The sequence below is a fragment of the Panthera onca genome, chromosome C1 (assembly GCF_046562875.1).
Source record: "Panthera onca isolate mPanOnc1 chromosome C1, mPanOnc1 haplotype 2, whole genome shotgun sequence".
Lineage (NCBI taxonomy): Eukaryota > Metazoa > Chordata > Mammalia > Carnivora > Felidae > Panthera > Panthera onca.
The window spans coordinates 200,130,425-200,149,723 of record NC_138346.1 but is presented as its reverse complement, the minus strand read 5'-3'; the positions used below and the strand labels follow the sequence as shown (position 1 = coordinate 200,149,723).

Below are 19,299 nucleotides of genomic sequence, written 5' to 3'. Positions count from 1 at the left end.
GGCACTCTCTCCCATCAGGTCATCTGGTAACTGATACTGGAGGCCATTGTGAAGGAGCCTTGTCCCTGCTGTTCCCACTCTTCTAACAAGGCAGTGAGAGGGAGCCAAGTAGATTGAGTCATGCAGGTTTTTATTTGTTTGTGATTGAAAAATTATTTACCTTGATGGTATTAAAGAATTAGCAGAAGAAAGTTGGTATTTGAGCTGCATTGAAAAGACATAGTGATCCTCTGCTTTAGTCTCATGAACTTACTGTGTCCATGGGGCAAAGAAAAAATCCATGTTCATGTATGCAAATCTGCAGATAATGGAATTCTGATTCCTAAAAATGAGAAGGCAGCTTTAGGAATAGGAATCTTGGGGGTGCCTGCGTGACTCCTCAGACATTCGACTTTGGCTCAGGTCATGATCTCGCGGTTCGTAGGTTTGAGCCTTGCATCAGGCTCTGTGCTGACAGCTCAGAGCCTGGAGCCTGCTTTGGGTACTGTGTCTCCTTCTCTCTCTGCCCGTCCCCTACTTTTAATGCTTTAAATAAGCATTAAAAAAAACTTAAAAAGAATAGGAATCTTGGGGCGCCAGGCTGGCTCAGCCCGTGGAGCATGACTGTTGATCTCAAGATCATGAGTTCAAGCCCCATTTTGGGTGTAGAGCTTACTTTAAAAAAAAAAAAAAAAAAAAGAATGGGAATCTTAGGTGTGTTAATGCAAATGCCTTTGTGTTGTAATTCAGAGGGCTAGCCCATGTTTAGATTCTTGTTCTTCTAGCAACCTTCTTTAGAAGGAATGTAGAGAAATGTAGAAGACAGAAGGTATCTTTAGCCCAACTGAATCCATCTGGCTAATTAGATTTTTAGAGGTCTTCAGCTTTACCCCCCACCTCTACATTAGCTGAGTTACCTGGAGGCCAAGTAGAAAGCTAAGAGTTGCAATACTGTTTGTTCAGACTCTTGCCTAGCTCCAGGTGAGGTTGGTTGAGCCTTAGTGTCTACTTTTTTTTTCTTTCCCTTGTGCAAAGGTGCTCTGGCCAACAAAGTGAAGAGGAAGGACACACTGGCAATGAAGCTGAACCACAGACCCAGTGAACCAGAGCTGAACATGAATTCCTGGCCTCGGAAAAGCAAAGAAGAGTGGAATGAAATACGGCACCAGATTGGGAACACATTGATCCGGTAGTTCTTTGCTTAGAATACATGGATTTTATTTGATTTGGCCAGTAGCTGTGTTAGATACTTACTTCGTGGTGCATTCACTTACCTTTTTTTCTTTTTTCATTTTAGAAACAGCGTAATTTTTAAAAATACACATTGTACACACTTGGATATCCTCTTGGAACTTGAAAATTAAGGAACCAAATGGCTCTTGGAGCTTTAAACCATGAGATAGACATAAATGTGGCTTTTAAATTTTCTAGGGGCGCCTGGGTGGCTCAGTCAGTTAAGTGTCTGACTTCGGCTCAGGTCATGATCTCACGGTTTGTCAGTTTGAGCCCTGCATCGAGCTCTCTGCTCTCTGCATAGCCTACTTTGGATCCTCTGTCCCCTTCTCTCTCTGTCCCTCCCCCACTGCCTGTACTCAAACTCTCCCTCTCCCTCTCTCTCTGTCTCTCTTTGTCTCTCTCTCTCAAAAATAAATAAACATAAAAAAATAAAAGTTTCTAGAGAATCTGTCTCAGTCAGTAGAGTATGTGACTGTTGATCTGGGGCTCCTGAGTTCAAGGCCCATATTGAGCATGGAGCTTACTTAAAAAAAAATTTTTTTTTTTTTAGTTTCTAGAGAATTCACATGGTTCCCAGGCCAGTAAGACTCCTCTGTCATTTATCCAGTTACTCAGCTATGAGGTGTCAACCCAATTAAAGATCACACCCATATTTTTCATTGTATCTATTTCACATGTTCCACGTATCTGCCTTTGAAATTTCAAAGTGTTAGTATATTTTTCAAGTCAGGTGGAACCAAAAGCATAGAGAAACTGAATGCAGGCCAGCTTCCTGCACATGTAATGTACACAAAGTCCAGGTATATAGATAGCTGTTGGACCAACTCAGATGTTTCTCTTGGTAGAGTGAGGAAAAGGAAGTGAACTCTTGGCATATTCTTAACAAAATAATTAACTTAGGGTGTTCATTAATTGAGATCTATTCTTTCCTGCCTCAGACACCTGGCTTTGCTATTGGCCAGGATGGCAATCTTAATGCAGAACTGTGGCTCTCTGGGTGTCAGCAAGAGACTATCAACAATAGGAATTAATTTAGAATGAGAATCTTTGACAACAGATTTCTTTTTCCAGGGCGCCTGGTGGCTCAGTTGGTTAAACGTCCTACTTCAGCTTAGGTCATGATCTCGCAGTTTGTGAGTTCGAGCCCTTCATCAGGCTGTGTGCTGACAGTTCACAGCCTGGAGCCTGCTTCAGATTCTGTGTCTTCCTCGCTTTCTGCCTCTCTCTCTCTCTCTCTCTCTCTCTCTCTCTCTCTCTCTTTCTCTCTCTCTCAAAAGTAAATAAACATTAAAAAAATATTTAAATATTTACAGGTAAATCTGACAAAAGATTGTGTAAGACCTATACATAGCAGAATATAATAAAATCCTGCTGAAGAAAGTAAAGAAGAATTAAATAAATGGAGAAAAATACCATATTCATGGGTCGGAAGTTTCAAGTATCGTAAGATATCAATACATACAATTCCAATCAAACTAACCCCCAGAAGGCTTTTTTTTTAATTGGCAAACTGATTTAAAAATTCTTATGGAGGGGCACCTGGCTGGTTCAGTCAGTTGAGCATCTGACTTCTACTCAGGTCATGATCTCACAGTTCATGAGTTTGAGGCCTCCATTGGTCTCTGTGCTAACAGCTCAGCCTGGACCTGCTAAGGATTCTGTGTCTCCCTCTCTCTCTGCCCCTCCCCCTTTCTTGCTCTGTTTCTCTCTCAAAAATAAGTAAACATTTTTTAAAAATAAATAAATAAAATAAAATAAAATAAAATTCTTATGGAAATATAAAATACACTAGAATAACCAAAGCAACTATGAAAAAGAACAGGGTTAGAGGACTAACACAATATGATTTAAGACAGATTATAGGGGTGCATGGGTGGCTCATTTAGGTAAGCGTCCAACTTCAGGTCAGGTCATGATCCCACAGTTTGTGGGTTTGAGCCCTGCATCGGGCTCTCTAATGTCAGTGCCGAGTCTATTTCGTATACTCTGTCCCCATCTCTCTCTGCCCCTCCCCCACTTGCTCTCTGTCTCAAAAATAAACTTTAAAAAAAAAAAAGGATATAGGGGCACCTGGGTTGTTCACTTGGTGTCCAACTTCTGCTCAGGTCATGATCTTATGATTCGTGAGTTCAAGCCCTGTATCAGGCTCTGCACTACCAGTGCAGAGCCCGCTTGGGGTGCTCTCGCTCTCTCTCTCTCTCTCTCTCTCTCTCCCCCCCCCTCCCTCTCCCCCTCTCCCTCTCCCCCTCTCCCTCTCCCTCTGCCCCTCTCCCACGCTCACTCATGCACTCTGTCTCAAATAAACTTTAAAAAAAAATTTTTAAGAAGATTATAAAGCTAAAGTAACCTAATCAGTGTGGTGTTGACATAAAGATAGATAAACTGCACGGAAAAGAGAGCCCAGAAATACACCCACCCATATATGTACAGCCCATTTTTGACAGAAGTTCAAAGATAATTTTATGAAGAAAGGATGGTTTTCTCAGCAAATGGTGCATAAAAAGTACTTCAGTCCTTGCCTTGCATCATATACAAAAAATTAACTCAAAATGAATCCTGCATTTAAATATGAGAGCTAAAGCTACAAAACTTCTAGAAGAAGTTAAAGATTTCTCAGCCATGATCTCAAAAGCATGATTCTTAAGAGAAAAACATTGATGAACTGCACTTCATCTAAATTAAACATTTTTGTTCTTTGAAAGACACTGAAGAGAAGGTAAAAAACAAGCCACAAACTGGCAGAAAATATTTGTGAATCATCCATCTGACAAAGGTCTTATATCTAGGAAGAACTCACCAAACTTAATAAGAAAACAACAACCCAATTCTTAAAAGGTGGGGAGAAGATTTCAAAGAAGATACACAGATGGCAAATAAGCATATGGAAAGATGCTCAACATCCTTAGTCATTAGGGAAATGCAGATTAAAACCACAGTGAGAAACCACTCCAAGCCCACTAGGTTGGCTAAAATTGTACAATTTAAAAGACTAATAATACCAAGAGTTGCTAAGGATAAGGAGCAGCTGGCTTCTCCTACACCGGTGGTGGTAGGAGTGTAAAATAGTAGAAGTATTTTAGGAAACAATTTGTAAATTTCTTTTAAAAAATCAAATGTATGATCCAGCTATTCCATTAGCTGTTATTTCTAATAGCCACCCTAAAAAAAATAGAAACAACATAAATATCCATCACAGGGCAAATGGATGAACAAATTGTGGCGTGATCATTCAGTGGAATACTGCACAGGAAAAAAAAAAAAGCAACAAACTGTTTATGATGCTACAACTCAGAGCTCAGTAATTATGCTGCAAGAGGGTTGACAAAAAAAAAAAAAGCACATACTATATTGTTTTATATAAAATTTTTTTAGGGGCGCCTGGGTGGCTCAGTCGGTTGAGCGTCCAGCTTCGGCTCAGGTCACGATCTCACGGTTTGTGAGTTCAAGCCCCGTGTCGGGCTCTGTGCTGACAGCTCAGAGCCTGGAGCCTGTTTCGGATTCTGTGTCTCCCTCTATCTCTGCTCCTCCCCCACTCGTGCTCTGTCTCTGTCTCTGTCTCTCTCTCTCTCTCTCAAAAATAAATAAAACATTTAAAAAAAATTTTTTTTATTTTTTTAATGTTTTATTTATTTTTGAGAGAGAGAGAGAACACGAGTGATGGAGGGTCACAGAGAGAGGGAGACACAGAATCCGAAGCAGGCTCCAGGCTCTGAGCTGTCAGCACAGAGCCCGACGTGGGGCTCGAACTCACAACTGTGAGATCGTGACCTGAGCTTAAGTCAGACACTTAACCGACTGAGCCACCCAGGTGCTCCATATATAAAATTTTAGAAATTGAAAACTATAGGTACATAAAGCAGGTTTATTTGCTGGGGGCAGGGAGATTGAAATTATAAAATGGAAATGAGGGGTCTCTGGGTGGCTTAGTTCGTTCATCATCCCACTCTTGATTTTGGCTTAGGTCATGATCTAATGGTTCATGAGGTCAAGCCCCGTATCAGGTTCTGTGCTGACAGCTCAGGGCCTGGAGCCTGCTTCAGATTCAGATTAAAAAAAAAGAGAGAGAAAGAGAGAGAGACAACTTTAAATTCCAGTAGTTGCAAAATCACTGGTTTAAAAATCAAAAGAAAGATATCAGAGTCATGAGAAGGATTGTAAAAATATATATATATATTAAAATCTCAGTCCTCATTCTGGTTTTCTGGGTTAGAATTTCTGTTACGTGTCTTGAGGGCCTGTGCTCCTTCCGCAGGTCTGTTTGGGAGCTTCCAGTCCAGTGCAAATCTTCACTTCACAGATGAGTACACCCAGGATCTGACTGAGCTCTTTTGTGGTGACAGGGCTCGTTAATATCAGAGCTAGCATTGGACTCTTTTCCTCCTGTTTGCATGTAGAGTTTCTTTTTATGTTATAATATCCATGTTAACACTTTCAACATGAAAATTGTTTCTTAAACAATCAGATAAACAAATGAAATACCAAAACAGTTTGAAAATGTATTGCTTTCATGCTAATGTAGGGGCTAATATAAACTGAGAGCAAAACAATTCTGAATAAGTAGAATTGGGAGGTTTAACATGGGCAATATCCTTATTTATCTCCTTTTTAGACGACTGAGTCAAAGACCGACAGCAGAAGAACTAGAACAGCGGAATATACTACAACGTGAGTCCAGCTATGGGCATAAAGTTGTACAGCTTTTCTTTGTAGATTTCTGACTTTAAGGCACATACTAGAGTAGAGAAGAGAAGCATTTTCTGCAAGGGCCAAGGAGAGGGTGTTCGGCCCAGGAAGGACTATTCATATCTTTTCTCCGGAAGGAACAGAACTCCCCCAAGCTTCCTTTACAAGATATCAGTATAGTATTGCTTAGTGTACTGGGAACCTCCAGAAAATTTTGTTCCGATATTCTCACAGTATCCTGAGACCTGCTTTGGCCATGTGGGAGGATTTGACAGCATGTGGCAGATACTGCCCAACTTTCCTCCTCAGGGAAGTGAGGTTGTGGCTGTGCACCTTCCTATTCCTAATGGACTTTGAGGGCTAGGGCCCAAAGCGAGGCCCAGATGCAGGAGCCTTCCTGTCTTTTTCATTTTTTAAGACTTTGGTACATCTAAAGTCACAAAATAAGACCATGTGTTTCATTTACTTCCTATGTGCATAATTACCTTCCTAAAATAACATTCAATCTGATATACATTTGATTTCGTTTTCCAGATTATAGGATGAATTTTGCCCTTAAAAACCACCACACTGAGAGGATTAGGCTTCATAGAGTTACTTGTGGGCATGCTCAGTCTGCCCAGTCCATCCCCCCTGTTCCTTCATCACTATGTGGATATATACAGCTTAGTCACTAAGTGAATTTTAAACTTAGAAACCTTTGTAGACATATCTCATGAAACTTAGTGTGATCTCCATTCTTCATTCTTGGGGGTTGCTCTTGAGCAAGAATCTGCAGAGTTTTTCTAAAGGGCACATAGTAAATATAATCACTTAAAAATGTAAAGATCAGGGGCGCCTGGGTGGCTCAGTCAGTTAAGTGTCCAACTCTTGATTTCAGCCCAGGTCATGGTCTCATGGTTTGTGAGATCAAGCCCTATATTGGGCTCTGTGCTGACAGTGTGGAGCCTGCTTGAGATTCTCTCTCTCCCTCTCTCTGCCCCTCCCCCTCTCCCCCTCTGCCTGCACACAGGTGCAGGCACTCTCTCAAGGTAAATAAACGTAAAATAAATAGTTAAAAAATGTAAAGATCATTATTAGCTCATGGACAGTAAAAATACAGGCAGCTGGCTGGATTTGGTACCATAGTGCTGCTGACCCTCGCTCCTAATTATTTGACTCTACCAGTTGACAAGAAAATTATCTTGATTGTCCATCCCCAAAGTTAGTATTTTATTCTGACTTGGAGCCTATAAGAAATATCTGCCGTGTGATTACTGAATACTTGGATATACAAATGGCCATTTTGAAGTAATATTCTTTGTTTTGGACTATTGACTGTAGCTAAAAATGAAGCTGATCGGCAGGCAGAAAAACGAGAGATTAAACGTCGTCTTACTAGAAAGGTATGTAGCCCAGTTGTTCGGTTTCAGTCTGTCTACTGACCACATATCTTGTATTTGAATGACCTATTTGGTTAGAAAGAAACGTTTGACTTGAATTGCCATAGGTTGCTATGAAAATGTAATACATGATGCAGATACTGAAAACAACACAACATTATCAAGAGCATTTTTGGGGCGTGCCTGGGTGGCTCAGACTGTTAAGTGTCTGACTTCAGCTCAAGTCATGATCTCACAGTTGATGACTTCGAGCCCTGCATCCGTTCTCTGCTGTCAACACAGCCCACTTGAGATCCTCTGTCTTCCTCTCTATACCCTTGCCCTTCTTATGCTCGCTCTCTCTCTCTCTCTCTCTCTCTTTCTTTCTCTCTCTCTCTCTCTCTCTCTCTGAAAAATAAACATTTTTTAAAAAAAGCACTTTTGGGGCAGCTGGGTGGCTCAATCAGTTAAGTATCTGACTTCGGCTCAGGTCATGATCTCACAGTTCGTGGGTTCGAGCCCCATGTCGGGCTCTGTGCTGACAGATCAGAACCTGGAGCCTGCTTCAGATTCTGTGTCTCCCTCTCTCTCTCTGCCTCCCCCCTACTCACTTTCTGTCCTCTCTCTCTCTCTCAAAAATAAACATTAAAAAAAATTTTTTTTTGAAAAGCACTTTTATCCCATTTTTATTATTTAAAGAATGCCTGGCACAAGGTGCTCCATTAATGTTTGCATAAATTCTGACCTTTTATTTGGCAAACCTGGGATTTGATGTAGACTCTAAAACCTGTTGAAGTAATAGAGACGGTAACAGAAGGAGTGTGTAGCATTCAAGTTTGCAAGGCACACTGGTGTTTTCTAATCAGAAAGAACTGAACTGACCCTTAGTGATACCAGAAGTATCACTACCAGAAGTATACAAACCAGAAGTATATACCAGAAGTATAAAAACGCCAACTGGGATTTGTTCTTAGTCCCAGATCAAATGGGGTAGAATCTTTTCTGTCCTAGACCTGTGTTGGCTTTTAAGCTTTTCCCTTTCCTTCCCACAATAATAGTTTGTAATTGCCTCCTGTAGATTCTGATTTGGCCTGAACTCTCTAGATATTTCTTAAAACTTACAAGAATCCCCAGAAGAGCAAAGGATCTAGATGGTTTCTTCCTGATTTCTCCCACTTTTCCCCTTCCCCAGGAACAGAGGAATTATCCTTGTTAGATTGAGGGGAGCTCAGTCTAGAGGCCAGAGCTGGACTCGATGCCTTCAGATTGAGCAGGTTACCTGACTATGCAACCTTAAATCCTGATTCGTTACCAGATCTCGGCATTATTCATAATAAAAGGAAATTCACCCTTTATATTACCCACTAGACCTTGCTTTCATATTAAAGGTATTCACTTCCTAATGTATTACATGTTAGTGTCTAGCTCTGATCCTTTTGTTCCCCCAAATGTAGTCCACAGACCAGCAGCATTGGCATCACCTGGGAGCTTGTAGAGATGCGGAATCTCAGGCTGCACCTCAGACCTTAATCAAAATCTACATTGTAACCAGATCCCCAAATGCTTTGTATGCATATTAAAGTTTGAGAAACACCGGGTATACTGGTTATACTGGTTTATAGCTATGGTTCTCAATGTTAGCTGTGGCATTCAGGAGCTTTAAGAAAAAAAAACAAAACAAGGGGCCTCTGGGTGGCTCAGTCGGTTGAGCATCAGACTTCGGCTCAGGTCATGATCTCATGGTTGACGAGTTTGAGCCCCGAGTCGGGCTCTGTGCTGACAGCTCAGAGCCTGGAACCTGCTTCGGATTCTGTGTCTTCCTTCTCTCTCTCTGCCCCTCCCTTGCTCACGCTCTGTCTCTGTCTCAAAAATAAATAAACATTAAAAAAAATTGTTTTTTAAACAAAACCTCCCAATACCCAGAATCTTTGGGAATGGACCCAGGGATCAGTCGTGTTTAAAGGTCCCCAGGCAATTCCAGTGTGCAGTAAGGTTGAAGCGCTGGGTTAGAGGCGTTTTGAATGCATGATTGATGCCTCATCCCTGGCATAATGAACTAAGAGGCTCCATTTCTTTCAGCTCAGTCAGAGGCCGACTGTGGCTGAACTACTTGCCAGGAAGATTCTGAGATTTAATGAGTATGTGGAGGTAACAGATGCTCAAGATTATGACCGGCGAGCCGACAAACCTTGGACCAAACTGACCCCTGCTGACAAGGTGCCTGTTGGTGTGTGTGTGTGTGTGTGTGTGTGTGTGTGTGTGTCTCTATTTGAAGAATGTAATACACTAACTAGAAGGGGAAAACATAATATTTTTACTTTTTGATATGTTAAATTTCTAATCAAGATATAAAATGCCAAGATGTACGAACCAAAACTTTATACTAATGACTCCATCACCAGCACCATCACAAGCAAAAAAAAAAAAAAAAAGAAAATCCTTGCTACATCACAGAGTCCACAAATCTGGAAGGAAATAAAACACATTTTAATGGTGGTTATTTCTGTTGGAGGGAGTTTGGGTGGTCTGTTTTAGTAATGACCTGTATTTCACTTGTATAACAGGAAAAGCATTTGTACATGCTGTAAAACTATAAAACTATAAAAAAAAAAACTATAAACTATAAAAGTTACACTATCTCTTTTTAGCTCTCTAGGTGTTCTGATGTAACTAGAGAGATTCGGTTTATTATGAGATAAATAGTGTTAAGAAAGGCGACATGTACCAGGCTCGGCGTGTGGACCTGGCTCCTTTGCTCGCCCCGGGTTGCCTGCTATGGGTTGCAGTAACTCATGAAGTTAATAAGCACAAGCGAGAATAAATGGCAAATGACACTGCTATATGTACTATGGCCGACAGAAGATGCTAAAACATTTTTGTTTCTACTCCACAGGCTGCCATAAGAAAAGAATTAAATGAATTTAAAAGCTCAGAGATGGAGGTTCATGAAGAGAGCAAACATTTTACACGGTAAGCGCCAAATACCGTGAGCTAAGTAGAGCTCTACCACAAACCAGACACAACAGAGTTGTCCAGATGGGAAGGACTCTTAATGCCATCATTAAAAGAAGGAGACAGCATGTTGACTGCAAGAAGACTACATTCAGAGACAGGGATGACAACTAAGAGGCAGTAGGAAATGCCTATACTGAGTGTGGCATTTTACGTATATTATTTAATCTTGCGATAACCCCATAGGCTTTCTTAATATCCCCATTTTGTCGATGAAGAAACAGGCCCAGGAGCACCTGACTGGCTCAGTCGGTTGAGTGTGACTCTTGATCTCAGGGTCATAAGTTCAAGCCCCACGTTGGGTGTGGAACTTATCTAAAATAAGAAAAGAGAAGAGAAGAGAGAAGAAACAAAATGAAACAGTCCCAAAAAGGTTAAGTAAGTTGCAGAACCAGGAGTGGAAAAAGGAATGACTGGTGGAAAGCCCCTGGGTGCTCTCTTCCTGTGCCTCAGTGTCCCAGGTGTTGTATAAGGAAATTGTTGCTAAGTTAGACAGTATCTCACCCTCTCTGGTTTCGGTTATTTCTAGCACTGCTGATCTTACCAATTTAGTATATAAACTTCATTTTAGTTCCCTGTCTTCATGAAACAAGCCAAGAAGTATTTTGGTGTGGAATTACTATTGTGATTAAGGACCCATCTAAAGAATCAGCTGGCTACAAATGGAATCAATGAAAGTATGTAGGTGACTCTTAGAACATTTATAAAGAGAGGCTAGGGGCGCCTGGCTTGCTCAGTCAGAAGAGCATGCGACTCTTGATCTTGGGGTCATGAGTTCAAGCCCCACGTTGGTTGTAGAAATTACTAAAAGTAAACTTTAAAAAAACAAAAAAAAAGGTAGGGTGCCTGGGTGACTCAGTTGGTTAAGCCTCTGACTCTTGGTTTTGGCTCAGGTCATGATCTCATGGTTCATGAGATTGAGCCCCATGTTGGGCTCTGCACTGACAGTGCAGAGCCTACTTGGATTCTCTGCCCCTCCCCTGCTTGCATGCTTTCTCTCTAAGTAAATAAACTTTTTTTTTTTTTTAAAGAGGTTAAATGAAGGAAAATACAATGACAATTACAGTTTGCTATAAAAAGAAGCAAGCAAGCAAAGTTGGAAAATAAAATAATTGTTAAACGTTTTTCCATCACAATCCAGGCAAATGGTTCTTTTAATTACAGAATTTTTTTGTATTGAACTGAGATAGTAGAGAAGGCAAATTTTGTTTGAGAGAGACAGAGCACGAGTGAGTGAGTGGGGGGCAGAGGGAGAGAGAGAATCTTAAGCAGGCTCTACACTCAGTGTGGGAGAGAAGGCACATTTTTTGAACAGCCAGTAACACTATTCAGGGCAATGTAATACGAACTCAAATAACAAGCCAAATTTGCCAGCAAGAAGACTGTGCTCTAATCTGGAAAAAGACCTGTGCACTACTAAATATATAGTGCAATCAATACGATAAATGCCCCAGTCATTCTAAGTCCTAAATTGGCCAGATTTCGTATCCCAACTCCACCATTTTCTGGCTATGTCAGTGTTAGCCATTCTCATTGTTGTTACAATAATAATAAAGTACTATAGCGAGCAACAATAAAAGAAAGAGTCATAGAGATGATGCCACTTAGGCTGGATCTTAAAGCACGTGAAAGAATTTATTTGAACAAGAAGGAAGGAACAAGCAGAGGGACCAGCATTAACAAGGCTATGGGAGGTGAGCCAAGTGCACACTATCTCTGGGTTACGGAAAATGTCACGGAGCAGGGGACACATGGGAGCAGTGTGGTGAAGAGGAGACCAACATAATGGGTTAGGGTCACACCCTGAAGAGCCTTGACTGTTATGCTAGGACACTGGAACCACTGGAGTTCTGAGCGTTTCAGGTGGAGCTCTGGTGGATCGATGGAAGGTGACGTAGTAGGACAAAGAAACTAGCAGCAAGGAAACCAGGCAGGAAGTAACTAAACTAGGGACGCTTGGCTGGCTCAGTCAGAAGAGCATGCGACTCTAGATTCGGGATCGTGCATTTGAGCCCCATGCTGGGTGTAGATATTACTAAAAAATAAAAATTAAAAACTTTAAATAAATAAATGTATGTATGTATGTAACTAAAATAGTCACAGGGAGCACACTGGTAGCTAACCAGGGAAGTGATTGTGAGAATGCAAGAGAGATGGATTTGGACACCATTTCAAGCACAGAACCAGGTTGGGCAATCTCTTGATTCCAGGGATGAATTAAAGAAAGTAGTCAAGGGACTCTTAGATCTCAAACTTGTCATTTTGATGTCTCCGAAGTCAATGAGGAGTTGAGGTGAACACTTCAGGACATTTATTCAGCAAATATTTATTACACACCTACTACCTGGTAGATAACAGTACTAAGGAAGTGCTTAGAATATAACATAGAGCAAGATAAAGTCCCTGTCCTCAAGGAGCTTTTCTTCTAAAAGCAGAAGGCAGACGGTAAACAAACTGGAAAGCACATTGTGTATGTTGAGCTTGACAAACCTGTGACACACTGAGGTGGAGATGCCTAGAACAGTTGGATCTTCAGGCTGAGAGCCCAGGGAGGGAAGCAAAGCCTCACAATATAAAATTATGAGTGGCTCTTAAGGGGAAAATTGTTTGTGGAAAATGAACCAGAAAAGCGCTCTAGGGAAAATAGGGCTCCTTGCTGGCTCAGTCCTTGAGTGACTCTTGATCTCGAGGTCATGAGTTCAAGCCGCACATTGGGTGTGGAGATTACTTGAAAAAAGGGAGAGAGAGAGAGAGAGAGAGAGAGAAGAAGAAGAAGAAGAAGAAGAAAAGTTAGGTAGAGTTAGAGTAGCAGAGAGGCAGTTTTTAAAAATTAGAGCGTGGGGGCGCCTGGATGCCTCAGTCGGTTGAGCGTCCGACTTCAGCTCAGGTCATGAACTCGCAGTCTGAGTTCGTGCTGACAGCTCAGAGCCTGGAGCCTGTTTTGGATTCTGTGTCCCCCTCTCTCTCTGACCCTCCGCCGTTCATGCTCTGTCTCTCTCTGTCTCAAAAATAAATAAAAGTTAAAAAAAAAATTAGAGCGTAACATTTCATGACTATTCAGATAATCACAGCAAAACAAGCTACAATACCTGGTAACTCGGCCCTTTTTGCTCATCTCTTTTAGCTACCATCGTCCATGATGCTGAAGTCTGAGAGAGGAGCTAAACAGCCCCCCAAAACAGGGCTGCTTGGCTGCTTCAGTCTCCAGAGTGATGTGGAAGGAACTTCTGCACTTCGCAGCACAGCCAGGATTCAGTCCTCGGGGATGTAGCTCTGGGGCGAACAGCACTTCTCTGAATGTAGCATTTCACTGGAATGGGTGGTCATGTGCTGCTTTGGGCAAAACTGAACACTTCATCCGTGCTTTTGAACCTTTTAACATTGCATCATACTTGAGGGGTCTGCCTCAGCACCCACCCACGCTCTGGGCCCCTTGCCGGTTCCGAGTGTTAGTGGCCACCCACACCGTCGCCCCAAGATGACTTCTGTGCTGGGGCGCAGTTCGCACCATTCGCCTTACCTGCCCTGTCCTGGTCGTGGGTGCCCCTTGTGTGGCCCCAGCCATCAAATCCAATTGGTGGTGGGAAAAACCTTCTGGAGGCCCCCAGCCTTCTGGCAGAGGGGCCCCCACCTCCCGGGGACACCTCCACACCACATTGGAACGTCAGTGGAAAGCAGCGCACTATACCTCTTGTCACACAGCAATAAAGTCCTCTTCGGGCAGCGCGGCCTGAGGGGAGCTAGGGATCTGACATGTTCCTTTCTGGCACAAGTCATCCTGATTTTTATTTTTTAAATTAAAAAAAAAAAAAATGATCTTGAAGAAGTGCTGGAAACTTGTGTGTTTTCCTGCCTGTTAAACAATCTGAGCTGCAATTAGATTCCAAGTTAAGACAGTGAGAAAGCATATATGTTTTCTGTATACAAAAACAAAACCAAAAAAGGCCTCTCTGTTAATGGCATTTTGGCACAAAACTAACTCATGGCTTAAATTTTATAAGCTGTTGTACATTTGTCGCACCAAATGATACTCTAAATCATTCTGACCAATAGATGTGTTCTCCTCCGGAAAACAGAGTTGTGGCAACTCTGTGGGAGCCAGCCGCCTGCTGTGGGCCCCCACGCTTCCAGCCAGAGTCACTGCAAGGTCCTAGGGAAGTGGGGTGCGGACCAGAAGAGGACTTTGGAGGCGGAAGTAGGAGGAGCACAGTCAGGACCCACTGTTCCTCCCTCCTGCTCAGTGCTGTTTGCCCTTCCCTGCTGTACTCACCCTCTCCCCTCCAGGTACCCGTCCCCTTGCTGAGCCTCTCTGGCTCCTTCCACCTCACGTACCCCTCCTCTGCTAAGCAGGAGCCAGTGTCATTGGTGCCTGGGCCTTGACTCGGCCCCCACCCCTTTTTGTATTTGTAATGTATATTAATATGAAATGTTCCTAAAACAGAAAATTTATTTGCTTTCTTTTTTATTTGGAAAACCATACTGCCTCACCATTTCCCTCTAATTCCTATCCAGACTAAGCGGAAGAAAAAAATTTGTTCCTATTTAACTGATGAATGTGGCCTTTTTCTCTTAATGTTCAGAAACTTGTGGCTGTTTCGCCGATTTCTTCTGCAGTCCCTGTTGTAATTGTTCACTAGATTCTTACTCGTTTTCTCCTAATATGTCCATATAAGATTTGCTGAACAATGAGAACCCATGAGGTCAAAACAAAAGAGCTGACGTGACCTTAAAAAGGTAGTGTCTTCTCTCTGTATGGGGAATCAGGAAGCATTCCGATTACTCGGTGACTGTTCGATGCTTTGCGGCTATGGAGCTAGAGTGGGTCCACAGAAGAGGAGTGACAGTTGTACACCGTGGTGAGAGGTCTGAATATAAGGCGGTCACACACATGACTTCTTCGAAGCTCTCTGTTGCTTTGGAGACTGACTTATGCTAGCATTCTCTGTGGTTACGGTGACATTTCCAAACCCTTCTGCTGCTTTCCCTTAATGTGCCAAGTGTGAAACAGAATTGGATTTCCTGAGCTACTTGTCTGCTTTCTGTGTGCCACAAAGGACTCTGGTTCATCTCATTCACGTTCTTTTGAAACAAGATACTTTGGGGGTCAAGTCCTTTCAGGTGTTTGTTTATATATATATATATATATATATATATATATATATATATATATATATATAATGGATTTTGTGTTCCCTTTTTATGTAAGTAACAATTCGTAATCATAATGTAAAGAAGAAATAAAAGTCTGATGTATTGTACTTTAAGATGCTTCCCTGATGTACAGAATCTCCTTGTAAAGTAAATAATTGCGTTGTATATCAGTCTTCCTATCAATATTAATTATAAAGTATTTTAGAATTAAAAAAAGACAAAGTATACTATTCTGGTATGAATTGCTTTATTTATTTTTTATTCATTTATTTATTGAGAGGGAGAGAGACAGAGTGTGAGTGGGGGAGGGGGACAGAGTGAGGGAAATAGAATCGGAAGCAGGCTCCAGGCTCTGAGCTGTCAGCACAAAGCCTGACGCGGGGCTCAAACTCACAAACTGTGAGATCACAACCTGAGCCAAAGTTGGACACTTAACCAACTGAGCCACCCAGGTGCCCCTGAAGTGTTGTTTTTTTTTTTTAAATGTTCTACCTTATTCCAAAAGATTTAAGCTAGCTTATAAATGGTACGTAAAATACTACTAGATGCCCTAAAAGAAGTATATGAGGGGGAGAAATAATACTAACATTATTAAGTGTAGCCAGAGGTAAGGTCAGTCATGTTGTGTCTGTCTGTGCACACATATGACAAAAAGTCAACTGTGACCACCACCACCACCTGCCCCCGTGGTATGGCACCGGGTCCTTTATCCTATTTATCCCACCCCTAATTTGGGAGGTAAGGGGAAAAAGAACCTGGGAGGTGAAGTTGCTTCCCAAAGGTCAAAGCAAATTATGTATTCACTGCGTATATTCAGGGACAGGCAATTGCATCCCAGTCGATTGTCCCTCCAAGGACTTACTGTGTGTGGACCCCATGGAAATAGACTTGAGACTGACAGCATAGCAGGACAGCTCCTACCTCATGTACTCCTCTGGCAAGCAGCCCAGTTTCAAGGCCTGTAGCCTCACCAAATGACTCACTTTCCTCTTGTCACTTCAGAGACTGGCTTTGATTAGTACACCACCCTTTACCAAGAGTTCAAAGGAACCATGAGTCACAACTGCCCATGTCATTGGGTTCCACCAATGACAGATTTTCCTTCTCTTGCCTTCCAAAGACCAAACCCCACTGAGCTCCGAAGAGGTCTCAAATTGCCATCGCTCTTTTGAGGTTAAGCATTGTCTACAGAAGGGTGTTTTGAAGGTGCACGTTGCTCAATGTTTGCTGAAACGATGAATGAATTCATCCCTAAATCCTTGTAGATTTAGATTAGTGTGCCCAGGAGAGGGGGGACCGCAGCTGGAAACAGAAGTTTGAAAACACACTTTCAGAAAGGGCAAACGCAGGGGATATTGAATAGGAGGAGATGGGATAGGAAGTGCACCGATGAGAGATAAGAACGTACCACAAAGGAAAGCCAAGCCCTGAAACCAAACACAGCCTGAACCACCAATTTCAGCTCTAGGAGGCTCTAGGGTAGAGCAGGAACCACCAGCAATCTGGGCCACTTGTTCCATCGGTCTCTTGTGTGGATACCATTAATTTCTTCCCCCAAGAAAGCACAGAGGCCATTGGACAGGGACAAACACCCTCAGTTTTCCTCCATCTGGTACTGAAGAGGCACACACGCACCATTCATTCATTCATTCACTCATTCAGTCAGTGTTTATCTCCTTCCTATCCACCACCCCTGGAAAAAACAATCTTCCCTTATCTCTTTTCTCTTAAACCTATTGCCCTACCTCCAGCTTTTCCTACACTCCCTCCACATAATCGATTCTAATGTTAAGCAGCTCGCATTCCCTGTACAGTCCAAGCAGTTGAGCTAAATGAGTGACAGGTGCAGAAAAAAAGAAGTGATGTAGATGTAAACTGAATAGGCTTCTTGACATTGGCTTGTAACCTCTGGTCCGTATACCTGGTTTTCCATTTCTACAGCCATAGTCACTCAACTCATTAAAATCTAAACTAAATCCAAACTAAAATGGCTTTGCCTGAGGCCACCAGCAACTTCTCAGTTAACTGCCACATCCAAACTCTGTTTTCAGCTCTTAATGTATTTGACTAGTCTGCAGCATTTGATGCTTTGGCCATGTCCTAAGTCCTCCAAACTTCTTCCTTGGCTTCTCAGACACTGCTGTCTCTCAGTTCTCTCACCATGCTTTCTCTGCCCTGCTGGCTCCTTCCCAGCATCCCATTTAAATGGGTTTTCATGTCTTCTCATTCCCTGTTCTCCCAAGGTGACATCAGCCACCACTCTTATTCTGACAACTTCGAAATCTTTGTCTGCAACTCAGATTTTGTGCTGGACTCCAACCCTACATCCAGTTGCCCTTTGGACATCTATACACCCAAATGTCCCCAAGATAACTTCTGTGTACTCCCAACATGGACCTTACTGTCTACCTTCACAGCCTGCTTTCTCAATCATCAGAGTTAGCGACCACCACATGTTTACTCTCCTAAGCCTGATACTTTTGTTATTATCTGCAAATTCCCCTCTTTGCAGGTCCAGTGCAACAGTAAGTTCTGTGCATTCTCTACCTCTGAAATGTCTCTTGATTCCTGTATCTCCTCTTGCCTTGTCTACCATCCAAGTTCAAAGCCAACAGAATTTAATGGGACTTTATGACCTCTGATCTCTCTAATCTATCCTCCAATATTGCCACTAGAGTTACCTTTCTATTTTTTTTTTTTTTTTTTTTTCTGGACTAAGTGGCTTTATTGGGGAAAGCCAGGATTACAACAGACTTAAGAGTCGGCATTGGGCCCTTCCTCTTTCCAAAGGTGGGCACAACATTGACAAAACGCCGGTTGGCCAGTTGTACTGCATCCACCGCTTGGTTCGACCTGTCTTCTTCTTCTTCTCCTGTTTGGCCACCTTAGGAGTCTGCCCTCTTACTTTCCAAGCATGGGCCAGGAAACCACAGACTTTACATCCAAGCATGCGGCTACATCCAGGGTGGTCAGAGCCTCCGCTCCACACTTACCCAGGGTAGCCTCATCCTGTAGGGGCGTGCCTGCCAGGAGCCACGACTTGATCTTCTGGAGTGATGCCCTCCAGAGAGGCTACATGAGCCTTCATCTGGGCGACTGTCTCCTGGCCGGTCACCTTGAGGGTGTGTAGCTCCTGGGGGCGGACAAAGAGCTGCATGTCGGCGACTGAACTACGGCCACTGCAGCCGCAACCACGAAGATGGAGTCTAGAAAGAGGGCGCGCATGTCCTCACCACCTGCTGCGTGCTCTGTCACTGCTTAGAGTTACCTTTCTAAAATGCAAAGCTGGTCACAGCAATCCTTTACTTCAAAACTTATTGATCTCTAGCTGCCTGCAAGATAAAATTTAAACTCTTTGGCCTGGACTGCAACATATTTTATAATTCAGCCTTTGCCTACTTGCTGGTCTCATGAAAAGTGCAGGCACCTTCTCCCTTCAGTGGACCTCATCAAGCTGACTTCTTTCCCTTCCCAGGAGACCGTAGTCCTGCTAGTTCCTCAGCCTGCAATGCTGTCATCATCCATACTCCACTCCTTTACTCCACCCCTTCAAGTTTGAGGTCAAATTTTAACTCCTAGGAAAGTTCCTTTAGCCTTGAGCAGATTGTTCAGTTGCTCTGTCCTCTGTGTTCTCAGAATACAGCATTCATCAAGTGATAGTATAATTTGCTGGCATGTCTATTTCTCCTACTGTGGGCTCCCGCAGACAGAAGTGTTTCATGTCGAGTCAGTGCCTGGCTGGCTCAGTTGGTAGAGCCTGCAACTCTTGATCTCAGGGGTTTTAAGTTTGAGCTGCACTTGGGTGTAAGGATTACTTAAAAATAAAATCTTGGGGCACCTGGGTGGCTCAGTCACTGGAGCATCCGACTCTTGGTTT

At 42.7% G+C, this 19,299-nt stretch overlaps 1 protein-coding gene and 1 pseudogene across 12 annotated transcripts in view; one reads left to right on the top strand and one right to left on the bottom strand.

Annotated features, from left to right (window-relative positions):
- The window catches only part of PHACTR4 (phosphatase and actin regulator 4), a 100,436-nt gene extending 84,787 nt beyond the window's left edge, over nucleotides 1–15,649 (top strand). For all 12 annotated transcript variants that reach the window (XM_060624727.3, XM_060624720.3, XM_060624717.3 and 9 more), the window contains 6 exons: nucleotides 1,015–1,168; nucleotides 5,825–5,880; nucleotides 7,222–7,283; nucleotides 9,339–9,476; nucleotides 10,153–10,229; nucleotides 13,396–15,649. In XM_060624727.3, the coding sequence (XP_060480710.2) occupies nucleotides 1,015–1,168; nucleotides 5,825–5,880; nucleotides 7,222–7,283; nucleotides 9,339–9,476; nucleotides 10,153–10,229; nucleotides 13,396–13,411 (503 nt within the window). In that variant the 3' untranslated portion in view covers nucleotides 13,412–15,649. The remainder of the gene's footprint in view (nucleotides 1–1,014; nucleotides 1,169–5,824; nucleotides 5,881–7,221; nucleotides 7,284–9,338; nucleotides 9,477–10,152; nucleotides 10,230–13,395) is intronic.
- A 2,455-nt stretch (nucleotides 15,650–18,104) lies between these two features.
- Nucleotides 18,105–18,654, bottom strand: LOC132672588 (ubiquitin-like FUBI-ribosomal protein eS30 fusion protein pseudogene; annotated as a pseudogene).
- Nucleotides 18,655–19,299: the final 645 nt, after the last annotated feature.